The sequence below is a fragment of the Amyelois transitella genome, chromosome 13, assembly GCF_032362555.1.
Source record: "Amyelois transitella isolate CPQ chromosome 13, ilAmyTran1.1, whole genome shotgun sequence".
NCBI classification, from domain to species: domain Eukaryota; kingdom Metazoa; phylum Arthropoda; class Insecta; order Lepidoptera; family Pyralidae; genus Amyelois; species Amyelois transitella.
Window position 1 is genome coordinate 7,113,310 of NC_083516.1, and position 19,660 is coordinate 7,132,969.

General features: G+C 35.7%; 3 protein-coding genes across 4 annotated transcripts in view; 2 read left to right on the forward strand and 1 right to left on the reverse strand.

The window, feature by feature from the left end:
- The window catches only part of LOC106129235 (uncharacterized), a 40,381-nt gene that overhangs the window by 10,207 nt on the left and 10,514 nt on the right, over positions 1-19,660 (reverse strand). The gene's annotated exons all lie outside the window — the stretch shown is intronic.
- LOC106129237 (dynein regulatory complex subunit 2-like) lies at positions 38-1,450 on the forward strand (the record flags this gene model as incomplete). The annotated part of the gene is made up of 1 exon (XM_013327735.2): positions 38-1,450. A coding segment is annotated over exon 1 (1,413 nt), but the record flags the coding sequence as incomplete, so codon positions are not given.
- Positions 4,886-18,889, forward strand: LOC106129236 (cuticle protein 10.9). Of its 2 annotated transcripts, none has more exons than XM_013327734.2 (3): positions 4,886-4,967; positions 10,881-10,989; positions 18,500-18,889. In XM_013327734.2, the coding sequence occupies exons 2-3, from the start codon at positions 10,882-10,884 to the stop codon at positions 18,713-18,715; spliced, it is 324 nt and encodes a 107-aa protein (XP_013183188.1). In that variant the 5' UTR covers positions 4,886-4,967; position 10,881; the 3' UTR covers positions 18,716-18,889. The 2 variants fall into 2 exon arrangements, with proteins under 2 accessions (XP_013183188.1, XP_060803525.1); XM_060947542.1 differs by having other exon boundaries at positions 4,886-4,923.

Here is a 19,660-nt window from a genome sequence, read left to right on the forward strand (position 1 = left end):
TTATTTTTACTTAGTTTAATTTTAAGCATTTCTCATAATGTCGCCTGCATTAACAAAAGAGGAAAAGAAGGCAAAGAAAGAAGCCAAGCGGCTAGAAAAGCTAAAGGCCGAGGAAGAGCTCCGCAAAAAGTTAAAACGTGAAGCGCTGGAACGAGAAATAGCTGCACAGTCTCTGAAGCGAGAAGAAGTCGACAAAACTTGGCGTGAGCTTATGCTCAAGATCAAAGAACCGGTTTTTAAACAAGATATAGAGGTTATGTGGCACGTATTTGAAAGAGTTTACGATAAACAAGACCATTTAATAAACTATACTATTAAATTAATGAATGTAGCAGATGATCAATTTCAACGCACAGTTGCTAGTTTTTGCGATACGATTGATACAATGATTAACAAATTTTTATCAGATTTAGAAGCTTTATCTAAAGATAATGATATAAGAACGGCTGCTTTGCTGAAGATGGGAGAAGACGATTTCACACAAATAATGACAGACCACAATACGGCAGAAACACATTTACAGTTATTGATATATCACGGTCATTCAACAGCTGATTCCTTAGCTTGGACAACCCGAGGTGAAAATTTGGTAAAAGAAGATGAAGAACGCAGTAAATATTTGGATGAAAGAGAAAATCTGCGCTCGTTCCTTGAAGATAATTATAATGCTATGTGGGAAGAGTATAAGGCTGTGCTTAAAGCATATGTTGTCGATACTGCTGATAACCAAAAACGGGTGCGTAAATTACGTCGCAAAGAGAATTTAATGGCTGACATTATCGCTTCACAAGGCAAGAAAATAGCAAATAGCGATGGGTTGCTTAAACGTCTACGTGCCGAATTGGCTGCTTATGAATCTGGTACCAAACAAGCTGTATTTAGAGATAGGCGTAATAGACACCGGGCGGCTTGTTTTCGGCTCAAACAAGCCTTGATCGACGGAGTCGAGACTGATGTTAAACAACTAGCTGTGCTTGTAAAAGAATCCGATTCTACAACCGAGTGGCTCGAACAAGCCGCAAAAAAAGGGGAAAAAATTTTACGCATGGGGGCTCTTTGTCGAAAATTTGAAACTCGACGCGAAAAAGTTCTTCCTTATGGTTCTCGTATGACTCATTCGCCGACAAGCGAAAAAGTCGATATTCGCAAACAAATATCACTAGCCAGAATAGGCGAAGATTCCTTAGTCACTAATGCTATTGCTACTACAAGCGGACTGTCACGTCTATGGCAACGAGTAGCTAACGCGGAATTGGGTAAGAGAGCATTATTTCGCGAAAAAATGCTTTTGGAGCATGAAAACGCCATGATATTGCGCAAACTGCGTCATATGAAAGACAGTCCAATTGCAGTAGATACAAGGTGTATCTGTGGTGATATTCCTTCAAATAAATCAATAAACCCCCCTACAGCTGTTGACGGACCTAGAGAATTATTAAAATATAAGAAACATTGAAAATTCAATGAAATTAAAAACATGAAATTATATTGTTTTTATTTGAAGAAACTGGATGTTAGATATCATCCCTGTTTTATAGATGGACTCATTTCAAGTCTATATGATTTGATATTCCTTTATTTTTATTATTATTATTATTGATATTGAATACATTTATTTAAGCAAGTTAAGGTTAGTCTTCTTAAATCATGAATGCACGGGCGTCGCATGTCGCAATGACACAAAACGAGACCCGTGCAAGGCGCAAACGATGCTACTTTGACCTTACCCAGTTTTATGACTGTGGCACAAAGTACAAGCGAATAGCTAAATATGTTTTGAAAACTAACATATTAGAGCGATTTATAGCTATATTATAAATAAGGTAGGTTTTAAATAAAAAATCGTCCCGACTGGGTTCTGGACAAACGAATATTTGATTAATTATTTTGGAATTTTTAATTGAAGTTGTAGCTTTTGTTTATTAAAGCGCCTAAGAGCCGGCCTCCGCTAAATTATATTTTTTACTGGTATGTGGTTTTACTTAGATAAAACGTTATATACCCCGAGTAGTATGCAACCGGGACAATGAAGCAACAAAATTCTAACGGTGATAAACCTTACAAAGGCGAAACAATTTCCACATCTTGTGATACGTACCACGCACTAACCTAACCCATCAGCAGACGCAAATCCATAATACTATGATGCCTATTAAAATAAACGTATAGGACAGGCAAAATGTATTCTTATAATAATACAATTGAACAACAATAGTCTCTGATGTGTTGCAGCAACAACTTGCTCTTCATTAGTGTATTAACACATTAGTGAATAGATATAATCAGTTGAACTCTTATCTAGAAGACCAGTGTTTAGGGGTTTTGATATCATTTTCGCCAGTACCTAATGTGATACCTACAGCAGTAGTAGTTACCTATCTGTAGTATCATTTGGCAGATGTTTTTTGTAATTAAGTATAACCAATCCCTGTACTGTTAGGTCAAGGATATTGAATCAGAACATTTGTTTTATATTTCAGTAGTGAAGTTTCGGATACACTATTATATACGCCGATCAATTACTATTAATTGATCGGCGTATATTTAAATTATAAAGTAATGTAGTTTAAGGCAGAGTATGAAATGGGGTAGGTAGAAGAATTCAATCTCACAACATGATTATTAAGACAAAAGCACTAACCATCTGGTTAGTCACACATTTTCCTGATGCTAAGCTAAGATTTTTATTTTTAAAAGATCGATATTACATTATCATTAAGAATCACATTTATACCTTTCCAGCTCAGCCTTGTACTTATAAAATTGGTCTGAAACAATGAAATTACCATCGATTGAAATTATTGGACGGCGCGTGTTGCATTCGGCATCTCCTTATAATTTCATTCCGTGTGTTGACAACATAAAACATACATATGACACGACTTTATCTCTTATGGTATAGACAGATCCAATAGTATCGAAGGCGCTCAGCTCAAACAGCCAGGTTTAGCTAAATTGTGATTCATACAATCACAGGTTTCTAGCCCTCTTCTATCACAGGAATCGCAAATTTATAAACCATTTCCATGGTTGAATTTTGCCAGAAGCAGCTGGCACACACTATGTTGTTTCTTTGCTATCAAACCAACATAGAAAACAACAAAAAAATATTTTAAAAGAAATAAGTTAGGCATTAATAAGACATCTGCAATGTAGTGAGGCATGTTAAAAGAATACTTAATAATATTCTCGACAACCTTCTAATACGAGTATGTACTATCGGTGTTAGAATCTAATTAATTATCAACTCTAATTAAAAAATAAACATCTTAAACATATTAAGTTCATAGGATATTTATTTATCTTTTCCATCTTCTATAGAGATGGCCGGATATTATAATGTTATAATATCAATTAACAAAAGCTTTACATTGCCACTTTGTCAGTTAAGAAGCTATTTATTTTGGTACCATCTTTATCTCATCTTTATTATAAGGTCGCTATTATTATTTTAAATGGATTTTTTTTATATTCTCAAGGTCTAACTTAAAATTTAAAATAAGCGTTAATTTTTTTATATTAATGGCTTAAAATTTTCCGCAGTTTTGTACGAATAACAGGGTAGGGAAATCATTTGGTTTACTTGTAGAATGTTGTGTCATGTCATGAGAACCCTCCTTCAGTGGACAATTGTAGATAAAAACGATATAATTAATTTCCTCTCAGGGAAAACAAATTTGCGTTTTATCATATAATTGTAAAGATTTACGCCTACTTACCTACTGAATGCTCAGTCATAACTTAAGATTTGATTACGATTTTAGATGGACAGTTAAACATCGTCATTGAGATGGGTTACAACAGGAAATGGCCATTTAAGAAAGATCCTAACATAAAGGGATATGCTTGTAATTCTGTGTTATTAGAAGCAACTATCTGAATCATTTCCTCATCATGAACGGAGGTTGACGGATTGGCACACCGCTTTCACTGATATGCAAGGATAGCTACGAGGAAGAAGGGTTGTCCCACATAACATAATGAACTTTATTGTGATGTGAGCAGTACATCTGTGAAACTGGTCCAATCGTGTCATGTTAATGTTGTTAGATAGTGGAGCACAATACGGCAGTGCAATATGTAATGCAAATATTTATTCATTACGTAATTTTTTACCCAATTTATTAGCGTCTAATCCCGTTAACCCAGATCCAATAAAATCTTATATTATATTCTCTTAGTACTTCCAATAACAATATGTTATTTGAAAAACAAACAAATAGTTCTTGCTACTAAATTGCGACCTAAACTGTCCTGACCACAAATAGTGACATACCGATACTATGCACTAGGAACTATTAAAGAAAAGTTACAAAATAAAAGAATAATGTAAAGAATTAGGATTCATCAATTAGTCACCGAAAGTAATTTTTTAAAACATTGTTATTTATTGTTTTTTATACCAGTAATATCACTAGCGTTTAAAATATCCTATAATTGTTTTAATAGTGCCTTTACACGAGGATACACTATCCACGCATGAGCCTCCCAATAATTAAACAAAGGTTCATGGTCACTTAATTTGATTTTTAATTGGTTGATAACCGAGAAGGCAAACATAAAGCCGTTATGTTATGAAATAATTACCTACACAATTCATAAAACCTACCAATACATTACGAAAACTAACGTTTAGCGAAGTCTAATCACGCGATAGAATTAGCTTCATTGACTGCGGCTTTCATCGTATTTGTGTGAACTTCGGAATAAAGAGGCATATGGCGCAGTCAGTGCTATTGACGTATGTGATATTATCGAAGGTAAGATCTGCATGTGTGGAGGGACATCCATCTCGATAGGGCACGTTGCGGCATCTTCGCTACGCTGTTAAGCCGTGGGGTGCGTATATAAAGTATGGACGAGGTCGGGGCGCGCCACCAGTCGACTCCGCACGCTAAACGACTATTGTCACTAGTACCTATTGTAAGTGTTTTGTGTCGTGCAAATTGTGTTTATTGAATTATAAGGTAAGTTTTGTTTTGTGATTAGTTTCGTGTTATTTGACAAATAGTGCCTGAAGAAACATAAATAAAACTAATATTTTTTTGAATTGATAACTTCTTTTATTGGATTTTATTGGAAGAAACTTTTAGAGATTTTATATCATTAACATTTAATTTTCATAACTTTCAGCATATTTCCAATTTATAGCTATATCTACTCAAATATAAAAACTAGAATTTTACCCGGAGCTTCACTTCCCTCGCAATTTCGAGGAATAAAGGTATTCAACTACTGTATTTTACTATTGCAGGTCATCTTTGTGTTAAGATTTCATTCTTTGCAAACAAAATGCTAAAATTCAAATCTTAGTAACAACGATACCAGTATGAATAACTTCAGTTTTTAAAATTGTAGTTTTATATTAGTTTCTCCCAATAACAATTGCTGCGATAAAAAAAACCTCGTATATCACGATAAGAGAAAGAAAAGAAAAAAATCATGAGCCGGCTTAGATTTATACTCTTCAAAATCTATATATATAAAACTCTTCCGTTACTGAGTGACTGACTGACAGACAACGCACAGTCGAAACTACTGGTCGTAGACAGCTGAAATTTGGAATGTAGGTTCCTTGGGATATGTAGGGGAGCACTAAGAAAGGATTTTTGGAAATTCAACCCCCAAGGGGGGGAAAAGGGGTAAAAACGTTTCTATGAAAAATCTTATTCCTTGGGTTTATGAACTTGAAACTTGGCATGAACACGTACATAGGCAAGTAAATATGTTTGACATTATAAGTTTTTTCAAACTACCCTCCAATCGTGATTTAGGGGGTGCGATTGGGTGACTGATTTATTAACGCACAGCCGAAACCGCTCGGTATAGGAGTCTGAGATTTTGAACAGAGGTTCCTTTAGTAACATAAGTGAGCACTAAGAAGGGATTTTTGAAATGTCAACCCCCAAGGGGGGGAAACGGGATAAACTGAGCCGGGGCTGCGGGAAAGTTCTAACGAGATACCGTGGCCCCGGAACGCAAAGGGCAACTGAAGGAACGAGGTGGGTTTTAGTCAGTAAAAGTCTGACACTCCCTTCCGTTCCACCCAGAGCGGGAGAGGTCATTTGATGATTTCCCATCCTTAAAAAAAAGACTTTGTATGACAACTTTCAGTCGTCTCTTTAACATACATAATAACATACATAATTATGTACATACATGCATAACATTAATAACATCACGCCTTTAAATCCCTATTTTGTGTTAACACTACCCATACAAACAGCTAAAAGGAAACAAGTGAAGAGACGAAATTTGTCCGCATCCATTTTCACCTAAATTCTTAACGTTAATGAGATTTACTTTTTTTATTATCAGGTCAACCTAATAGCCTCACATGTACGTATAACTTCGTAAGAATTTACTTTCAATTCCTAACCGTTGAGGAGTTGTACCTTCCATCATCAGCTCATTCACATGGGATGATGACTATCAGACGCAAATACTTAAACAGATCTATGAAATTGTCAAAAACGTAATTGCCTGTAAATTTGAGGTTTGCCCTTGATTTCCCTGGAATACCATCATCAGATCCTGACTAGCTAACAACGGGACCAACTTGAAAGTATACTCTACCGAACAAAAATTATAAATCCATAGACACACCATGCCATGCAGACGACGCTACAAATTATCCGGTCGAATTCTTAAATTCACTTAAACCAGCTGGTCTTCCATACCATAGGCTTGCACTGCGAAAAGGTACACCGGTAATGTTGCTACGTAACCTGAAACCACCGAAATTGTGTAACGGCACCAGGTTGCAAGTCAAAGCCTTACATAAATATTTTGACAGGATGTGCCCGAGGAGAAACGGTATTCGTCCCGCGCATTCCTCTAATGCCCAATGACCTTCCATTTGAATTTAAGCGCCTTCAATTTCCCCTAAAAGTTTGCTTTGCGATGACGATAAATAAGTCTCAAGGGCAAACTTTTAAAGTCGCTGGTGTTGATTTAAGAGAAGATTATTTCTCTCATGGACAACTGTATGTTGCTTGCTCGCGTGTCAGCTCTCCCTCTAACCTGTTCATACTGGTAAATAATAAAAAAACTAAAAATATTGTTTACAAGGAAATCCTGTAAGGCCTCTTCGTCCTATAAATCCTGTTTTTTTTTCTTTTGAGACGATGATTTTGTCTCGCTTTACTTTTTCTATATAGATTTGTATGTATACTAATATTATAAAGAGGAACAATCTATTTTTTTATATGTTTGTTTGTTTACACATGTAATCGATAAACTCCGAAACTACTGAATCGATTTCAAACATTCACCATTAGAAAGCTACATCATCCCTGAGTAACACAGGCTATATTTAATTCCAGTTGTAACAAGATTTCAGCCTGTGGAAGAAAAAGCCCTGTCGAGATCATTAAAAAACGCTATATATAACCGAATTACACGTGGGCGAAGCCGCGGGCGGAAAGCTAGTATGTATATAATCTTATTGTCTTTAAATAAATCTTAAGTACAGTACAGAAACACATGAAACTTTACAGAATCTTCATCAGAAAACTTCATACATCCAGTTTCCTAGTGGCACATTGACTATGTACAGTCAACAACATAAATAAGTATACAGACTGGAAAATGCAACAAATTAATCGGAATCTAATCCCAACTAAGTATAATCTCAATCTCATTCCATTACAACATTATTATAAACGATTGTTACTTCTTCACAGTTATTTTTTTTCGTGTGTGTAAATTTATTACAAGTTACAACCTTAAATGTATATTTAATTACGTTTCTGGCTGTACACGCGCAATGAATGTTATCAACGCATAGATGTGAACCGATTGTTTACTACGGCGGATTAGAGAAAAACGTGTGAATTTATATCTGTATTACAATATTGATTTATTGCATACAATTATCGTAGGAAATAACTAATTAGCTAATTTTGTTACGAGATGCTTGCAGTAGTATTATAGAATAAAATTTAAAAATGTACAAGTACTAAAGTCTAATCTCAATTTTATCATTAATCAAACTATGTATGTATACTCTTGAATGCGGCCTTCGAGTTTTTCAAAACTATCGGTTTTGTGTACACCGTGCGGGATAAAGACGTGAGATATTTATGTAATCTCGGTGAACTTAATAAAAAAATTTTTTTAATAAACTCTATTTACATAACGTGTGGTACCCGGCACAAACAGAAAAAAGAATAGGACCACTCCATCTCTCTCCCATGGATGTCGTAAAAGGCGACTAAGGGGTAGGCTTATGAACTTGGGATTCTTCTTTTAGGCGATGGGCTAGCAACCTGTCACTATTTGAACCTAAATTCTATCATTAACCCAAATAGCTGAACGTGGCCTATCAGTCTTTTCAAGACTGTTGGCTCTGTCTACCCAGCAAGGGATATAGACGTGATTATATGTGATATGTGTGATTTACATAACGTTAAATATAATGACAAGTAGTATACACCTCAGTTTATTTCATTTCCATCTTTTCACCGTCGACATACGAGTAATGCTTAGTGGTATAAATTAGCGAGCAGTAATAAAAATATGCATTAAAAATTGATACAGTATAGGTACCTGAATTTTAAAGTTTCAACGCGAAACCATACCGAATGCAATTACGAAAACCAAAATGAAGAAACAATGTGCAAACGCGTTTCGTCGTGGGAACACTTAACTCCTATTACAACTAGGGGTATAATGTCAATGTCTTAATCAAACTGTATTATCTAACCACAGATTTAAAATAATTACCTATATCTAAATACATTAGTTTCGATTAATTCATCTCTAACGAAGAGGTTTAATAGGTCTGAGCACGCAATATCTAATAAAATATGAATGGCAAAAAATAATGAAAATTGTTGGAAATCTACAAAATAATACTTTCTCGTGCACTCGTTATATTATTTAGTTACAATGAAATGAAATAATTGAAAATTTGTTTATTTTTTATCATCTGATAATAACAAGCAGTCAATAAATTGTATTAAACATGGATGAAGCAAAAGATGTAGTCTCTGCCTTTCTTTGCTTCAAGACAAACAGTTAGTCAGTCAGTTAAGTGATTGTTAAATGGTTAAATATAGCTGTAAGCTTTCTGAAAAAATAAATACTTGGGCCGAATAAGAATAGAATCCAGCGCTTGATTGGGTGGCGGAAAGTAACTAAAAACGACTTCAAATATATAAAAAATAAAATTGAATATAATAAATCTTTACGCCATGAAGATCTGAACAGTTTTTGAAAAGACTGTTTTTATCGAACCTTTTTAACATCCTTATCTCATCAAATCTTCAGAAAATTATAAAAATACTACGTATACAATACTGGTAAACAATCAGGTCATTTAAGACAAACGCAACATTGTCTATATTCTCTAGTCCGGTTTTACGAGAGTAATAGTAATTGGATAGCATGTGAAGTAACATATTGTCTTTTGTTAAAGTTATGATTGTCTTAAGGGTGACGTGACGATACTAAGGTTACCAAAGTCAAGGAAGGCCGGTGAAATAATAATTATATAACATTATTTTAGTTTTGTTCAACTAAAATATTTATTACTCTCTTTGACGTAAGGGGTTCTAGCCAGTACTTGCTTAATTGATACACGTGTACTTTTCAACCAGTGTAACACAGCTAATTTACTCTAGAGAGTATTGCGAAAAATTGACACACAGCAATTTTATGAAACTTTTCATCGGTAAAAAGTATAGGATAAGTGCGCAATCACACGTCTCGACAAGACAAAGCAATGGGACCCAAGGAACCGAACACGCAAGGCCGGCAAATCTCAATTATTGGCATACCACCCGATGTTTTATGCAGCTAGCGGTTATCCACTATTCTCAGTTTTTTTTAATTATCAGCTACGAGAGCCGTGGTAGACGGTCGGTGACATTGAAACCGCTTAAGACTACTGAGCACGCAATTTCCAATAAAAAATATATATGGCAAGATTAGATGAAGATTAAATTGTGCAGAGAAATATAGTTCCGAAATAGTATTTCTTTTGTATATTAGATAACTATATAAAAGCATGCCAACGACTCCGCAAATCCTCGCGGAAAAATCTGAAAATTCTCTCTTACTGTATGTACTTTTAGACCAAAACTTACAGGCCAGTTTTCTAATATCTTCTCTTATACCTGGGTATAAGAGTAGAGATTAGAAAACTGGATGAAAAATTTGGTTTGTATGTTGATATGCCAGCCGTTCAGTCGGTGTCCTCTGTAAGTCATATAAACGTTAAATAATATAAGTTTAATGATCTTTTTTCATTTATAAAAGTTTAAAGATTAATTTGTAATTCAAGTCATAGCTCTAAACTGAATTGTTAGCATAATTACAAAGGGCAGATTACACGAGCAAAAAAGGAATTGCACCAATTAATCTTCAGTACCATCTTTAGCCAATTAAAGGTGTTTAGCTTTAGATGGACCACTGATATTCAAACCTATTTACATTATCGTTGAGTGCAGTAATTACTAGGACCTTGTTGCTTACACATGGTTCAATGCATGTAGTTGTTTTTTGTCCGATGAAGACGAACATTCCTACCTTAGATTGTCGTTTAATCACTCATTGTTTTCATCTAAAGAATATATAAGGTAACAACAACTATTTATCTTAGTAGATGATGGTCGCATAATCCCATCAACGAACATCGTAAATGTTAATTGAAATGGCTACATTAATAAACTTGTAGACAGTCGGGTCCATTGCGCTGGTTACTGTCTGACAGACAACACACTGCCAAAACTACCTGTCGTATGCAAGTAACTAAAATAAGGCGTATATAGGTATAATGTTTATGCAGCATAGGGCCTTTATATATGTATATTTACATGTACATAAGTACTAACGGTTAAATTAAAGCAATTCTATTTGTCATTTATTGCCAACAGGATGTTGTCGACAAAATGGATAGTATGCGCTCTCGTCGTCGTTTGCGTCAGTATACGACAATCTGCAGCAGCGCCTGCGCCGCAAGAAGAAGCGTCACCGCCTATGCCCGTAAGTTTATTAGTGTTTTTGAGAAGTTTTCGACATTAATATTTTCACGAGTTGTGTAGAAAAATATGAGCAGTTGATACACTTGGATTTCACGTTATATGTAGCAAAGTTTTAAAATGGTAGTTTCTTCGATTTTTTAAATAGTTCTAAATCGATGGGTACGACTAGGTTTTCAAATTAGCTTTCAATTCAATACTCCCTCTCTGGACTTAAGAGCTGAAATCCAACAAATCGGTTTTCACCAGACTCCGAAAGGACTGTTTAGTTTTTATACGTAGTCGTTATTGCCTGTACCTACATCCGAATTAAGAATAAATTCTTGGTTAACATTATATATATTTTTGGTAGGTGTATTCTAGACCACGAAAGAAAGATGTCAAAGTCTCTGCATGCTGACCGATTCATCTTTGCACCCTAGCCATAAATCTTTAGAGCCGGGGGTCCTATACATATTCATTGACAAAATATTTAATCGACAATTATAATGAGCGGTTCTAAAAGTTGTCTACCTTAACACTATAACCTGGGAGACGAGAGGATGCGCCATGCTAAGGCAATAACTTTAACAAAACGTGCATACCTTTGACCTACAACGAAGGCTTAAGTTCTCGAATAATGGCAGAATTACGCCATATGTAGTTAATATAAAATGACATCAAATTTAACTATGATCACATTCATTACTACCGCGGACGATTGCCTGAAACGATTTTCCAGTTATGGTACTGAGTGGGTCACAGTAATTCTATGATTGATTGTAGAATATTTTTATTCATTTGAATTGTAATAAATGGGTGATAGTTAAATATTATTACTCCTATCTTAACAGAAATGCAAATAATATCGTTGATGTCTTTTGTATGCCAAAAATGAAAAAATATTTTGCAATTTACATCATTATAAAATTACTTATTCATCTTCTGGTATTGAAATAATTTTCATTTAAAAAAAATTAACATAAAATTCGTACTTATTCTCGAATACATGTGAATTTAAAAAGTGCAACGTTCCTTTGTTTCAGGTAATAAGTATTATTATAATTTCTATTGTAAACACAAACACAATTTGATTTGATTAAACTCGTTTATCAATATATTATATAACCATACTCTTTAAAAATATCAATATTTATAAGAGTTCCTATTTTAAAACTGTTTCTGATAAAATTTATCGAAAAATGCATTTACTTTATTAAAAGAAATAGTGACGTGATAACTAAAAGTCTGAGGCAGGTAGTACCGTAGTACTTATCCCCTATCTAAATTAACTGTATAGGGGTAAGGTTATCTGCTTCTTACTGTACGTCATGACTTCCATTCGACCACTATCATTATTTAAATGGTGTGAAAAGAACATGAGAAGAACGACTAATGGGACTCAATTGCGCGTACCTGCTTTGTGTTAACTTATCTAACACTTATAGAATTAATTGTTCTCAAACACTATCTGTAGCCTATCTGTCGTATTGGTAAGATTAGATTGTTCTATCCCCGAACAAAGGGCCAATGTCAATCGTTTTTAAATTAACATTGATCTTGGATCTAAGTATAAATGTTACTTTCTCAAAAATCAAACTTAAAATTTATTTCAGAGCTCAGTCTGTGTAAATTGTCTGTAATAAATTGAAATCTGCTAGCTTTTTTAAAATCGTTTGTAAAGCTCACGGAAACACTAACGTTTCCGGGATAAAGAATATTATTGTTGCCTTAAGTTCTCAGTACTCCTACTTGGGTGCGTAATTTTATAAGGCCAGTGGATACGATACGAACATGATAGACTAACACATTTTTCATCTATATATATAAAACTCTTCCGTTACTGAGTGACTGACTGACAGACAACGCACAGTCGAAACTACTGGTCGTAGACAGCTGAAATTTGGAATGTAGGTTCCTTGGGATATGTAGGGGAGCACTAAGAAAGGATTTTTGGAAATTCAACCCCCAAGGGGGGGAAAAGGGGTAAAAACGTTTCTATGAAAAATCTTATTCCTTGGGTTTATAAACTTGAAACTTGGCATAAACGCGTACATAGGCAAGTAAATATGTTTGACATTATAAGTTTTTTCAAACTACTCTCCAATCGTGATTTAGGGGGTGCGATTGGGTGACTGATTTATTAACGCACAGCTGAAACCGCTCGGTATAGGAGTCTGAGATTTTGAACAGAGGTTCCTTTAGTAACATAAGTGAGCACTAAGAAGGGATTTTTGAAATGTCAACCCCCAAGGGGGGGAAACGGGATAAACTGAGCCGGGGCTGCGGGAAAGTTCTAACGAGATACCGTGGCCCCGGAACGCAAAGGGCAACTGAAGGAACGAGGTGGGTTTTAGTCAGTAAAAGTCTGACACTCCCTTCCGTTCCACCCAGAGCGGGAGAGGTCATTTGATGATTTCCCATCCTTAAAAAAAAAAGACTTTGTATGACAACTTTCAGTCGTCTCTTTAACATACATAATAACATACATAATTATGTACATACATGCATAACATTAATAACATCACGCCTTTAAATCCCTATTTTGTGTTAACACTACCCATACAAACAGCTAAAAGGAAACAAGTGAAGAGACGAAATTTGTCCGCATCCATTTTCACCTAAATTCTTAACGTTAATGAGATTTACTTTTTATTATCAGGTCAACCTAATAGCCTCACATGTACGTATAACTTCGTAAGAATTTTCTTTTAACTCCTAACCGTTGAGGAGTTGTACCTTCCATCATCAGCTCATTCACATGGGATGATGACTATCAGACGCAAATACTTAAACAGATCTATGAAATTGACAAAAACGTAATTGCCTGTAAATTTGAGGTTTGCCCTTGATTTCCCTGGAATACCATCATCAGATCCTGACTAGGTAACAACGGGACCAACTTGAAAGTATACTCTACCGAACAAAAAAAGAATCACGTAAATCGGTCCATAAATCTCGGCGTAATCGGTATGCATAAATAAAACACCCGAATTTTATTTTCTATTAACTATCACGAGTTGTCTCGATGCTCGATAGATGGCGTTGGCATCGAGATAGATCGCGCTATGGTTTAGTTACCGTCATTTAGCTAGGTAGCGTAAAATATTTTAATTTATCGTGTAATTTTAGCAGCGCCCCTAGCGGACATACGCGAAACTACATATTACACACTACAAATATTTTGATTTGAAATTATTATTCGTTTGATTCATTAACTTTTAACTTGACTTATTTAACTTATTTTACTCTCTATTTCAGTTAATTTTTGATTTGTTGATTAGATTTGATATTTTTGATAGTGATAGGTGTCGAAGTGTGAGAAGTCTTAAATATTGGTTAGTAAAAAATACGTATCAGTTGCGGAAAGCAGGATGGCACTAAATAGGATGGGATGGGACAGGATAGGACTGGACGGGGCAGGACGGGACACAACAGGTTGGGACGGGACGGAACAGAACGAGAAGAGACGGGACAAGACGGGAGAAGCCATATGAATTTAAACCAAATATAAACATAAAACAGCCCCGCACGATACGGGATAAAAAAATGGGTGAAATTTTATGGCGTATCCTTATAATATAAATACATTTGCGCGGGCGAAGCCGCGGGCAAAAGCTAGTTTATTATAAAAGAAATGAGAATTTGAAGTCGACAATTAAGAATGCAATGGAAAGTAACTAGTCTTGACCTAAATCTATAAAGTCAAAATTATTTTTTTATAAAAACATCTATCGCCACAATCATAAAATAAACACCAAAAATATTTTTATAAATAAAGAATTAAGACTTAAGATATTATTGAATATTTAAAAATAATTTGCATACAAAGCAAAATTAATTAAAATATTTTGGTAACACATTTGATGATTTATATTTTTATTAGTTTCCGCCGGTGCTTCGCTTGCTTGTGATTTTTATACAGATTTTGTGTTTTTCAGATGTTTAATAAGTATTATCTTTAAGTCAATGGTAGTAAATATTTACTTACTTTAAAAATATTTTGCATGAACAACAATACCTATTACTTTATTTTTTAAGTTCAATACCCATTACTTTATTTTTTAAGTTTTAAAGAAAAATTTCAATGAATTTCAAGGTAACGTACATACATACATATAATCACGTTTACCTATATCCCTTGCGGGGATATAGAGCAAACAGTTTTAAAAAGACTGATAGGCCACGTTCAGTTCTTTAGGTTAATGATGGTGGCAAGTTCAAGGTTACGCTCTTTAGATAAACTTGAAACAATCATTATTCATAGTTAGATCAATAGTAATAGAAGATATTTAGACAACTATTTAACTTGGTATTTGGAGATCACACATTTTACAGCATATTGTGATCTAACGAGAACTACGTAGGTATATCTTTTTTAATGCGGCGATGGTGTCCGCACCCCATCACGTCTCGTTCCCGGCGGGAGCGGTATGCGGTCTGCTGAAAGCCGCTTTGCGACGATGAATGTAAGAGGAGGAATGAAGGATAAGATTGAGGAAGTATGCCAGATGATGGATGAAAGACGTTTGGATGTGTTGTGCGTGAATGAAACGAAGCGGAAAGGATGCGACGCGACGCAGCACGGCCCTTACACGGCGTATTGGTCTGGAATTTCCAGTACCAGCCGAGGCTGTCAAGGGGTCGGTCTAATTCTTTCTGCACGAATGGCTGAGTGCGTGAATGAGTATGAGTGTGTCAGCCCTCGTCTTCTATGGATTAGGCTGAAAGTTGGAATCACTCGGATCTTCGTTCTAGGTGTTTATGCACCTTGGGATGTGGGTTCGAGGGGTACAACATCAGCAAAAAGCGAAAACGAGGAGTTCTGGAATAGTGTAAGAGAAGTATTGAAAGTTACCAAGCCAAATGAGAAGATTATTATGTTAGGTGATTTTAATGGATGGGTGGGTGTAAAGCGTGATGGATATGAAAAGGTGCTTGGTGCGTTTGGTGACGAAAAGGTGAATGATAATGGAAGAAGTGTATTAGAAATTTGTCTAGAGTGGGATCTTTTTGTGTCGAACTCAATGTTTCAACATAAAGAGATCCACACCTACACAAGAGTGGAAGGTATTTTAAAAAGTATGATAGACTTTGTGATTGTAGATGAAAGATTGAAGAACAAAGTGCTGGATACCCGTGCATATCGCGGTGCTGGCATTGACTCGGACCATTTACTGGTGATATCCCGGATAAGGGGTATCTTCAATCGCTGGCGGCACAGGGTAAGGGAGCAAACCAGCGCTTTGGAAAGAGTAAAAGTAGAAAATTTGCAAGATATGGATGTAGGTAAGAAGTATATTAATAGACTGAAGGATGAATTTGAAGATTTAGATGAAATGAGCGATATTGAAGATGGATGGAAGGAATTTAAAGAAAGAATTGTGAAAGTAGCTGTTGAAGTGTGTGGTGTAAGTAGAAGAAGGAAAGGAAAAAATCACAAAAATGCGTGGATGAGTAAAGATGTGCAAGAACTTGTGCGATTAAAGAAGAAAGCATGGCTGGATTTGTTAGCAGCAAAAGCTAACTTAAGAATGCAAGAGGTTATAGATGAAGATGTGAATGAAGCACGTAAGGAATATAAGAAAATGAAAGATTTGGTTAAGAAAGCTGTGATTAGAAAGAAAGAAGAGTATAAAGAGGATTTTGATAAAAGGCTATCAGAAGACTTTCAGTCAAATCTGAAAGTATTCTGGAAATCCGTAAGGTCAGCCCGAGGAAATACTATAACCAGAGAGCTGACTAGGATCAGATGCCAGGATGGTAGCGTTGTGAAAGGAGAAGAATGTGTACTAAAGATATGGAAGGACTATTTTGAAAGTTTATTTGAAAAAAAGGAAGGAAATAAGAAAGATTTCTGCTATAGCGAAGAAAAAGAGAATGAGATGGAAGGCGAAATTGAAATGTTCGAAATTGTGGAAGCACTTAAGAGTATGAAAGCGGGAAAGGCTGCTGGGTGTGATAGAGTGTCGGTCGAGATGCTTAAAGCAGGAAAAGGCGTAGTAGCTAGTCAGTTGTACTGCCTTTTCAATTTGTGTTGGAGAAGCGGCCGAGTACCAAAAGATTGGTGTAAGGCTGTTATCGTGCCACTTTACAAAGGAAAAGGGTCACAGCTGGACTGCAAAAATTATCGTGGTATAAGCCTGCTTAGCGTCGTCGGCAAATTGTATGCTAAGGTATTGATTAATAGAGTCAGGAATGAAACTGATGATAAAATATGGGATGCTCAAGCGGGATTTCGAAAGGGAATGGGATGTACTGATCAGGTCTTTTCCTTGCGGTGCATAGCCGAAAAGTTTTTGGCCAAGAGTCAAAAAGTCTATTGCACATTCGTAGATCTGGAAAAGGCCTATGACAGAGTTGAGAGGAATGAATTGTGGTCAGCACTTTCTATGCATGGGGTGAGCAGTCTCTTAATACGAGCACTGAAATCCTTATATGAGGATTCGAGTGCTTGTGTCAGGATAAACGGAGCGCACACTGAGTGGTTTAAGATTGAGAAAGGCGTTAGGCAAGGATGTGTTGCGTCACCGTGGCTGTTCAACCTATTTATGGATAGCTGTTTGACAGATTTGAAAGAGTCTAAAAGTGGATTAAGGATGAATGAGTTACTCGTCAAATGTCTGCTCTATGCCGACGATCAGGTTATACTGGCGTCATCAGCGGAGGAGTTACAGGAGATGGTAAACTGTATGCATGAAGCTTTAAAAGAGAAAGGAATGAAAGTGAACGTAAGTAAAACTAAAACACTGGTTTTTGAAATGGAGAAAGAAATGACAGCATGTAATATTTTGATTGGAGGAGAAAAAGTGGAGCAAGTGAAAGAGTTCGTATATCTAGGATCAAAGTTTACATCAGATGGCAAGTATGATAGTGATATTGAAAGGAGAGTGAACGCGGGGAACATGGTGAATGGAGCTTTGCATGCCTTTATGAGCAGTCAGAAACTATCCAAAAAGGCTCGACTGGCTGTGCACAGGGGCGTGTTGGTCCCGACATTAATGTATGGGAGTGAAAGTTGGGTATGGCAAAAGAAGCATGAAAGCAGAATAAATGCAGTGGAAATGAGAGCGTTAAGGAGTATGATGGGTGTGAAATTGAGTGACAGGATAAGGAACAGCGTGATAAGGGAATGTTGTGATGTGAAAGAAGATGTAGTTACAGGAATAGAAAAGGGTATGTTAAGATGGTTCGGTCATGTGGAGAGGATGAATGAAAGCAGGTTGACTAAGCAGATATACAAGGAGAGTGTGGAGGGAAAGGTCGGAGTGGGAAGACCTAGACGAACGTATCTTGATCAAATTAAGGACGTCCTGGTAAAGGGTCAGGTCAAAAGTACCCGAAACCGCCGAGCTTGTATGAAGAGAGTTATGAATGTGGACGAAGCGAAAGAAGTATGCAGAGATCGTGGCAAGTGGAAAGAGGTAGTCTCTGCCTACCCCTCCGGGAAAGAGGCGTGATGTTATGTATGTATGTATGTATGTATCTTTTTTAATTATTTACAAAAAGCTTAACCTGATTTTATCTCGTTTCAGTATGAATACAAATACGACGTGGAAGATCAAGAAAAAGCTTTATACTTTGGAGCCAACGAAGCAGGTGATGCTCAAGGCAAGGTCATTGGTGGTTACCGTGTTCTACTCCCAGACGGTCGCCTCATGACCGTGGAATACACGGTCGAGGGTGAAAGTGGTTTCGTCCCCAAAATCAGCTTTGAAGAAAACGCGAATCCGTTCGGCAAAGGAAACTAGGCTTAAGGTAGATAAGACTGCATAGCGGACAAATTCGTAGTTAAAATTGTGTACAAATTTTGATTAATAATACAAGTTTTGAATACAAATTGCTGATTTTGTACACTATGTTTGCATCAGTTCTTTCAGCAGTAACTATGCTACGTAATGTTTGAGTCATAATATTTAAAACTTCATAATCATATGAATATTCAAAAAAAATGAATAAAAGAATGATTTAAATTTCAACACCTAGGTTAATTTATTGATTTTAACTTTTTCTTCAATTTTTATTCGTAATATAAATATTTTATCTTAAACACCAACAAAAAATAACAAGACCGATTTTAATTCAGCATTCTGTATTCGAACGCCATGATCTCTATCAAATAATAAAATATTGGTTGTACCTACACATTAACCCAAAACGTTACCACTACTGTGATTCAATTAGAAAATATAAGTGAAAGCCATGTATAAAACTATGTTAGTAAATATATCTTATTGTATAACGTCATGAATATACATAGCGAGGATTATGCTCCTAGCTAGTAATAAATTTTGTATATTATAATACTCTATTTTTATTTACCCTGCTTAGAAATTACCTTTATGGATGACTGAGATTTATTGTAGTTTAAAAGAAGAAGACTTTTTATTTCAATTGTATTTTTTATTTAAAAGTCAAATGAAATATATCAATAAAATATAGGCATTATGCATTTTTGTGAAAAGCAAACACTACATACATATATCATGTCTTTATCCCTAACGGGGTAGACAGCGCTAACAGTCTCGATAAGACTGAAAGGCCACGTTCAGCTGGATTTGTAATTGATAAAATTGAGATACAAAAATGACAGGTTCCTAGGCCATAACTTCCAAAGAATAATCGCAAGCTTATTAGCTTATCACACACACAAACATAGCATAGTCACGTCTATATCCCATGCGGGATGGACAGAG

Coding starts and splice junctions, on each gene's coding strand:
- LOC106129236 (XM_013327734.2), top strand. CDS start 10,882: ATGTTGTCGACAAAATGGATAGTATGCGCTCTCGTCGTCGTTTGCGTC. Junction 10,990..18,499: donor AAGCGTCACCGCCTATGCCC/GTAAGTTTATTA, acceptor ATCTCGTTTCAG/TATGAATACAAATACGACGT.